This window comes from Berghia stephanieae, unplaced genomic scaffold, assembly GCF_034508935.2.
Source record: "Berghia stephanieae isolate SIO BIC M18660-M18661 unplaced genomic scaffold, UCSD_Bste_1.3 scaffold593, whole genome shotgun sequence".
In the NCBI taxonomy this organism is placed as follows: Eukaryota; Metazoa; Mollusca; class Gastropoda; order Nudibranchia; family Aeolidiidae; genus Berghia; species Berghia stephanieae.
Window position 1 is genome coordinate 1 of NW_027627433.1, and position 10,000 is coordinate 10,000.

The 10,000-nt window shown below is 33.1% G+C and overlaps 1 protein-coding gene across 1 annotated transcript in view; it reads left to right on the forward strand.

The window, feature by feature from the left end:
* Nucleotides 1–229: 229 nt before the first annotated feature.
* The window catches only part of LOC144962092 (P protein-like), a gene marked incomplete at its 5' end in the record, with an annotated part of 14,490 nt that continues 4,719 nt past the window's right edge, over nt 230–10,000 (forward strand). The window contains 2 exons of the mRNA XM_078895054.1: nt 230–357; nt 1,624–1,700. Coding sequence (XP_078751180.1) covers nt 230–357; nt 1,624–1,700 — 205 coding nt within the window. The remainder of the gene's footprint in view (nt 358–1,623; nt 1,701–10,000) is intronic.

Genomic DNA, 10,000 nt, shown 5'->3' on the forward strand with positions numbered 1-10,000 from the left:
TAGTTGAGTCCCTGAAAAGGCTCTTTACACCGCTCCCAGGTGATAAATGAGTACTTGGCGTTGTCTCTGTCGATTTGTAATAGCGCCTAACAGGTGTCATATCTTGTCCTACATGTAAAGTGTTGTCGGCTACGGGCCTATTGTAATTCGCTTTGAACACGTTTAGTGGATATTGTGCTATATCTCTATAGATTTAAATTGTCTTCATTACCATTGATTTAATCGACAGTGATTTTGGCGAGTAGCCATTACGATGAGTCCAGTCCCTATATAAGTCTTACAATCAACGGGCCTTTCAATACCAAATCAAGGAGCAACGGATTTCAGGCACGAATTGGAATCAACAACACACCCACGGTTAGTGCAATATTGTCTCTTTTATCATGGAACTAGTCTACAGTTAAAAACCATTGACAATAGACACTTAGATAACCACGCCTCTCGGACAGTCATCATAATGTAAACAATGACAGTGATTGGTAAACATAGCAAGCTACACAGGTTTTACTATCGATGGTGTGTCTCTAAGTAAAATACCTACTGTTCTATCACTTGAGGAATAAAACAAACACAGAAAACCATATGTAAACTTAAACGTTTATAATATGAACGAGATTATCGTGTGATAGCTAGTCACCTATTTGGCGGTATAAAAACAATAACAATGATCAGAGAAAGGTCGAATTCATTCGCTTTATTATTTATAAGTAACCAACTCTGTTTGTCCGAGCACGAGTGAAGGTGTGTCACACATTTCATGTTTTTACTAGCAGTATATTTGATTGAAAGATAAACATCTCGCCTCTTCTCACTCTCGGTAATGAGCAAAGTTGAGTCTTTGAAAATAGTTCTTTACTCACAGTATCTCAGCGTACTTAGACGTAATGTGGGCACCTGGCCGATATCACCACCATTTCTCACAAGCGCCATGTCCCGTTCTATATTTATAGTGTTGCGACCCATTGTTGTAAAGCGCTTTGAGAACAGTAATTGAATAATGCTCTATATAAGATCCTATTTATTGTATTGAAATCATACATACCAATCATACATTATATATCAGACATAGATCAATGGTTGTGATGTATGACAACTTCTAAGCTGTTGTGGCTTCGGTGGATCATCGGGACGGCGGCACAACGGCTCGTCTTGTAACAAAGCCAAGCGATGGTAGGTGAGGCCAGTTTTCCGATGGTGGCATTCATAAAAAACAACTTGGGATCCATCATTGTGTCCACGGGCAAAGTACTATACCTATATAGATGTTCATAAACGTGTGAGGCTATGTGGTCTTGTTGTATGACACTCGCTTTCTGATCGGAAGGTCCTGGGTTCGAGCCTCGTTCGGCGCATAGTTGAGTCCTTGGAAAAGGCTCTTTACTCACATTCTCTCACCGTACCCAGGTGTAAAATGAGTACCTGGCCGTTAACAGCGTTGTCCTAAAAAATTGTAATATCGCCTAACAGGCGTCATGTCCCGTCCTAAATGTTAAGTGTTGTTGTTGGCCAGGGACCCCCCTTTAAAGCGATTTGAGCACGTTTAGTGGATATTGCGCTATATAAAAAAATAATTTTAAAAAGCCCAATATTCATTCCATGTCTAATCTATTCTTTGCTATCAAGCTCAATCTCACCATCAACGAGACAGCACTACAGCATCAAGACCTGGCAGTGATTAAACACAAGTTTCTTTGTCACAAGTGAGTAGAACAGATAGTTTAATCAAACATTATGCGACAATAACAAATAATTACTATCTATTTCAAATCGAAATATTTCAACCATTCGACAATTTTTGACTAAACTTATCTTTATGTAAATATCGTCTAGATAGTTTTAGTTAGATCTATACCTGTTTTTAATTTTTCATATATTTGGTGGTTGTAAGCTATATTTTCTTCTTTATTTCCATTAATCGTTTGTTTCTCATCTTTATTTTCGTCACTGCATTTGAAAGCACGTTTCTTTCAATTAACAACTATTTTCAGTAGATGCTGTGCGCTTGGCTAAGAAACTCACATCATTGCCATCCGGAATTATAATAATAATAATAATAATAATAATAATAATAATAATAATAATAATAATAATAATAATAATAATAATAATAATAATAATAATAAATATAATAATAATAATAATAATAATAATAATAATAATAATAATAATAATAATAATAATAATAGATCTTTATTGTCCATAAATATGGCAATTTGTAATTTAGTTACACTTGTTATAACGTTAAACGATAACTGTAACATTGAACAGATATTTCACTCCTACTTATTTTCCCTCTCTCTCTCATTCTCTCTCTCTCTCTCTCTCTCTCTCTCTCTCTCTCTCTCTCTCTCTCTCTCTCGCTCTCTCTCTCTCTTCCTCTCTTTCTTTCAAACGTGCGATATACACAACATAAACATATTCATTTCGTTTTCAATTTGTTACGATTGTGGCAATTCGACACCCAAAATTATAATCATTATAAATTGGTCAGTTAATCTTACATTAAATAAATTAATCAGTTAATCAGTCAACGAATCAATCCTTGGTTTTTCTGTACCATATGAAATATTCAAAAATTTTATTGCTGATGGAACGAACGTTGATTTATACTTGTTAGTTCTACATTTAATCTGACAAAACCTTCTCCCAGATGGTAAAATACTAAATTCATGGTATAAAATATGTTTTTTTTTATTGTTGGTAATTGAGAATGCTTTCCTTTCTATTGCTTTTCCATGAATTCTTTCTACTCCATCAAGAGGATGGTTTATTATTTTTGATGCCTCTTTGATAGATTTTGAAATTTTTGATTTATCTTTAAGTCGGCATCCTCCAAACCATATGGTGCAGCCAAACGCAATTACACTTTTAATCAATGAGTCATAAACTCTTAACATAGTTTTCTTCCTTACTTGAAATGTTCTCAATTTCCTTAGGATGTATAATCTTTGGGCACCTTTCTTAGATATTATATTAATATGTTGAGAGAAATTGAGGGAACTATCAATGGTTATTCCTAAATATTTAAAATAGTCAACTATCTCAACATCATCTTTACCGATCGCCACACACTTTAAGTCGTTTTTATTTTTTACACCAAACACCTGTTCTTTCGTTTTTTCAACATTTAATTCAAGCTGATTTTGTTTACACCAATCGGTGAATATATTTATTTGTTTGAAATAATTCTTTTCGGTAACTTTATCTTTTAATAATAATAATAATAATAATAATAATAATAATAATAATAATAATAATAATAATAATAATAATAATAATAATAATACACATTTATATAGCGCTCATTCTCGTGTAAAACACAAGCTCTGGGCACTTTACAATATAATATCAATTTTAAGTGAAAAAAAAATAATAACAACAATAATAATTCATAGCCAAATCAAGGATTCATTGTCAAGAAAAACAAATACAGTAAAAATGTGTCTTGAGATTCTTTTTAAAAGTAGGTAAAGACTTGCACTCCCTCAGACCACGTGGTAGTTCATTCCAAATCTTGGGGCCGAAACAAGCAAACGATCTATCACCAAATTTTGTTCGTGATCTTTTTTCTGAAATTTTCGTTTGGTCATTACATGATCTTAAAGTGTAATTTTCAAATTTACACATGACCACGTGATCTGTGAGATATGCCGGTCCTATACCAGTCAAACACTTATAAACAAGACACGCTGCTTTGTAATATGTGCGCTTTTCAATGGGCAACCAATGGAGAGATGCCAACAAAGGGGTTGCATAATCAAATTTTTTTTTGCCAAAAACGAATCTTGCTGCACTGTTTTGCAGCAGTTGTAATTGTTTAATAGAAGCCTGACGCAAGTTGACAAGCAGCGAGTTACAATAATCTAGTTTCGAAAAAATGAGGGAAACAACCAATGTTTTACATGTTCCAATTGCAATATACTGACGGATCGAACTGATTTTCTTCAATTGAAAGTATAAAGATTTACAGAGAGCAGAAATGTGAGCTGACATTCTCATTTCTGAATCAAAATAGACACCCAAATTTTTCACAGTCTTTGAAACTTTGATCTTTTCACCCCCAATCAACACCTCAAGACCATCATTCACCTTCAACTGCCCTCTATTTCCCACAATCATCTCTTATGTTTTTGACTCATTCATTTTCAACTTGTTTGCATCCATCCACTCTTTCACATCCGTCACACATTCTTCCACACGTTTCACAATATTTTCGAGATTTTTAGTTTTATCAGTAGCATAAAGTTGCGTATCATCTGCATAGAGATGATAGCGCAGCCCATGACCAGTGATGACATTAGATAATGGAGAAGTATACAAAACAAAAAGAATTGGACCCAAAACAGAGCCTTGAGGAACACCAAAAGACAATGTATGTTGACGAGAAAGTTTATCTAAAATCATAACCTGTTGCTTTCTGCCATCTAAATAAGATTCAAACCACTGCAAGACAGTCCCAGACAAGCCAAAAGTTATATTAAGTCGTTTAATGAGAATACCGTGATCAATAGTATCAAACGCCGCCGAAAGGTCTAACAATGTCAGAAGAGAAACAGAACCTTTATCTAAAACATCAAGCAAATCACTCGCAACACAGCACAGAGCAGTTTCTGTGCTGTGGTAAGAACGATAAGCTGACTGAAATTTTTCCCATAGATTGTTTTCATGGAGATGTTGTGAAAGAAAGTCTGAGTACAACTTTTTCAAGAATTTTAGAAAGAAATGGCAGATTTGAGACGGGACGGTAGTTACTAAGGTCATTTACATCGAGATTTTGCTTTTTTATGAGAGGCTTTACAATTGCATGTTTATAGATATCTGGGACTTGTCCTGAGATAAGTGACTGATTTATAATATAAGTTATGCAAGGTATCAATTCAGGAAGACATAATTTCAAAATATTAGTTGGTAAAGGATCTAAATCACATGACTTCGAGGAAGATGAAAAAATTATTTTAGAAATCTCTTCTTCAGTTGTTTCTTTAAAACAAGAGAATCCCTGTGAACCCGAAAAAGGGTGGAAATTTATATCTTCATTTTGCACGAGGTCCAAATTGTTCCGAATTTTCGATATTTTTCCCGAAAAGAAATCTGAAAATGCATCCGGCTGCTTTTCTACTGGGATATTAGTGGGTAGACACATGCCCTTTTCTTCCCCTAAAACTTCCTTTGAAACAGAGAAAAATTCCTTAGTGTCCCTCACTGATGACAGTTTCGTGTTATAATAGTTTCTTTTTGCTTTTTTGCAGGTGGTTTTATACTTATGCTTTTTTGCTATATATATCAGCCGGTCAATCTCAAGGCCCGATTTTCTCCACGATGCCTCTGCATTCCTTTTTTCCCTTTTGGCAGTTTTTTCACTCTGGTTAAAGCACGGGGACGGTTTCCTGGAATTTATTATTCTAGTTGTCTTTGGCGCATGCCTGTCGAAGACGTTGCGCAGTACCTCGTCCGTTTTCTGTGCTGATGGTATATCCATTCTTCCTAGTTCCTCTGACAGATTGTTTTTGAAGGAACTAATGTCTATTCTTTTAGTATCCCTAGACACTATCTTGACTTTCTTTGCTTTCTCTTTGATGCATTTGAGAGTTGCCAGAATCAGATTGTGGTCTGAAATTTCTTTTTTGATATTTTTAATTGATTCACTAAGCGAGGGTGTATCAATGATGAACCAGTCCAAGATGTGCCCCAATCTTTGAGTTGGAGAGGTCATTAACTGAGTCAGGCCATGTTCATTCAGCATATTTCTTATAATTTTAACGAGACTATTCTGATCAACATCAAACTGAATATTAAAATCGCCGATAAAATTTTTTCGCTTATTTGATGTGTCTTTTGATACAAAATCTGAAAATTCGTCAGCAAAATCATTCTGTCTCAGTTTGTTCTTTTTGCTTGGGGTGGTCTGTAGATACAAGTGATTAAAAATGAAATTTGAGGGTAGGTCAATGTGGTTTGGACACACTCGAAACTTTTGAACGAAATTGGCCTGTTTTGTATTTTAGACGAAAGAGCGTGTTTGTATATGATGGCGATACCCCCTCCTGATCGTCCATTTCTTGGGAACGATTCCATCTTGTAGCCGGGAGGTGTCATTTCTTTCATTATAGGTTCATCACCGAACTGACGCAACCATGATTCAGTTATATATAGAATATCGATATCGTGTTGATCTATGACATCGATTATATCGAATGTCTTGTTTCTCGATGACTGTGCGTTAATATGGCCAATACAAATGTTATGATTTCCATGACTTGGTCTTGTGTCATTTGTCAATATTTTTGTTAACGTCTGTGGTGGTCGAGTTGAACGATGACAGTTCACTGGACGTCGCGGGACTGTTGTTTCAATAACATGTTGTTTACGTCGACCACCACGTTTACAGACAATCTTTTGTTGATTGTAATGGTGTTCACGTTTGAGGTAGGAGTATGTGTTTTCAATTTGTAAACAATAAAAGCGCAGGGTGAATAAAAGTCCAACGACAGCCGACAGTAAAAATTGATCGTGAGACCGAGTAAAAATGGCGGGGTCTTGGTGAAACATTGTAAAATAGTCCGAAACAATTTCGATAAAAATGATGTCGAAACCGTATAAAATATAATTAAAGCAATATCACAATGGTATCTTACGTGTTGTACAAAAATCCGTGAATAAAAATTGAAATTGAAAGAATAGCAGTATCATCTGCATATTTCACTATAAAACAATTTTTAAAGGATGGTCTGCAGTCGTTGGTGTATAAGATGTACAGGATTGGTGAACTCACGCAGCCTTGGGGACATCCGTTCGACAACGTTCTTTTGTTGGAGATATGTTCACCCAATTTTAAACATTGCGGTCTATGGGTCAGAAACTCTTTATACCATTTAATAAGGTAGTTTGGAATATCCATGTTGCACAACTTTTGAAGCAAAATATCTGTGTTCATGGCATTAAAAGCTGACGAAAAGTCGACATACAGGATTCTGGCGTAATTCGAGGGCGTTTGGTCAAGGTGTTTTGAGATCGAATTTGTGGCGGTTAATAGTGCGTCTTCTACACTGAGCTGTTGCTGGTATGCAAATTGGTACGGATCTAGCAATTTCAGGTCATAACATTTTTGTAGGAGCTCAGATTTTTTTTTCAAAACATTTCATTACAAGCGATGTAAGCTCCACTGGACGGAAGTCGTTCAATACGGTCGGACAACGCTTTTTTGGAACTGGAACGACAATCGATGTTTTCCAAAGTACTGGCACTGATTGTTCATCGATTGACCTTTGAAAAAGTTATGTATAAGGTATAGCCAGTTGTTGGTGACAGTTTTTCAAAATAGTTCGGTAATGTTGTCTGGTCCTGGTGCTTTATGTTCTTTACATCTCCGGAAGAGGGAGCTTACAGTTTTATAACGGACCATCACACAAAACTATATATAACCTTGAACGTTTATAATCTGGTTAATGCAGTTTATTGAGAATTACTCATAAACACTGATGGCAAAAAGCAATAACAAAGACCTGAGTGACGTCATCTTCGTTTTATATATATACAGGTTAGTGAGAATTACTCATAAAAAATGGATGGAAAAAACAATAAGAAAGACATAAATGACGTCATCTTCGTTCTCTCGATTTTGTAGTCAATTGCTTCGCTTAGGCTTAAGACTAGCTAGACTAGTAAATAAATAAATTTAGTCCTCGTTCATGAAAACGGGCCCAGGTTTCTGCCAGGCAGGTGATGACGTATGGATCCCTTATATGGCTGTCAAATTGTGAAAGGGAGGCGAGGGTGTCATGGTTATTTCTTAGAACGTATCGTTGATAGAATATTGCATGGAAGTGCATGTCGATGCCAATCCTTTTAAGTCGTCTGATTCCTTTTTAAACGATTTGATAGTATCTTTGTAGACGAATTTCGCTGTTGATGGAAGTGAGTGTAAAACTGTTTTTCAAAATTCAATGAAACGATCTCGAGATTAAACATAGCTTTCGCCATATTAAATTCGTTCCGTGTACCTTTAGTTATAAAAAAATTCATGTTTATTAACTCTTAGGCGAGGTGTACATATATGCAGGTCTGACATCCGAACGCAATTATGGGCCTAGTTTAACAGTGTTGGAAGGGACACTATTTTGCGTGATATTTTTGAGATTTTCAATACAATGAGCCCATAGAGAATTGGGTTATTAGATCTGCAAATGAGTGCACGCCACGCTTGGCTTTCGCCAATAAGAATATGCATGAAATATTTTAAAAAATGGTAAATGTAACCAAACAAATAAAATGATAACATTGATAACCACAAAATATACAACAATCGTAATAACACCAACAGCAACAACAACAATAACAATAATAATAATAAATAATAATAAATAATAATAATAATAATAATAATAATAATAATAATAATAATAATAATAATAATGATAATAATAAAGATAATAATAATAATATTAATAATAATAATAATAAATAATAATAATAATAATAATAATATAATAATAATAATAATAATAATAATGATAGTAATAATAAATAATAATAATAATAATAAATAATAATAATAATAATAATAATAATAATATAATAATAATAATAATAATAATAATGATGATGATGATAATAATAAAAATAATAATAATAATAATAATAATAATAATAATAATAATAATAATAATAATAATAATAATAATAATAATAATAATAATAATAAAGTAACATGGTATAGGGCGAAATAGGATAAAATCCCTTGAATGCCCATAATATTAAATTGATTGAAAGATTACAATAATAATACACGTGGTAAAGATATAGTATATTAACTAAATGTACCGATATATGTGTGATCTACAAACAATATATCTTTAACCTTGACATGCAAAGCACACACACACACACACACACACACACACACACACACACAAACATACATTCATACACCAATACATATAGAAGATAACCATAATGAGGTAACAATGCATGATATTTACATACAAGATTGAAAGCCATGTCAACAGCAGTGCAAACAAGTATTATTCGTCATATATAAATCTCCCATCAAATAATTTCCTGTCTACTAACACCTTGAAATAATCCATAGATTTTGCATTCTTTGTTTAAAATTTCAAATTGTTCCATTTCTGGACAATACGAATACTGAACCAGATTTGTCTTACGTTTGTTTTTCATCTAGACTTCTAGTGTCATAAATCTTAAACCTTTTCTCTCTAGTAAAAGTAACATTAGAATATGAAAAACAAAATCAGAAAAGTCTATCTTATCCAGACCAAGTACCAATCTATAAACTTGAATTAAATCCCCACGAATTCTTCTATATTTCAAACTTGGTAAGTCAAGAAATTCTAACCTTTCCTTATAAGATTAGATACTGTATGGCATACATCTTTTTGGTAGCTCTCCTCTGCACACTTTCAATACTAATATATTATCTTTTATATAATGGGCTCCAGATGCAATTTCCGTATTCTAGAAGTGGTCGAACGAGCGATTTATACAATCACAAAAATATGGTTTTATCAAGTCTTATAAAGGTTCTATATATTATTCCCATCATTCTATTTGTACGGCTTATACAATTATCAATATGTACATCAAAATAAAAAAATGAATCAAAATCATTTAAATAAAGCACAACGGAAAGTAGATTTGACAAAGAAGTATCCGTAAAAAAATTATGACATGGATTATTTTTTCCTATATGTAATACTTTACATTTGGAAACATTAAAATCCAAATACCAAATTGTATACCATTTGAAAAGTGAATATATATCATTTTGTAGAATGTTATTTGTAAATCATTTATATATAAAAGAAATAAAAGTGGTCCCAATACACGTCCTTGGGGTACACCGCTATTATTATTATTATTAATAATAATAATAATAATAATATAATAATAATAATAATAATAATAATAATAATAATGATATAATGATAATAATATAATAATAATAATAATAATAATAATAATAATAATAATAATAATGATA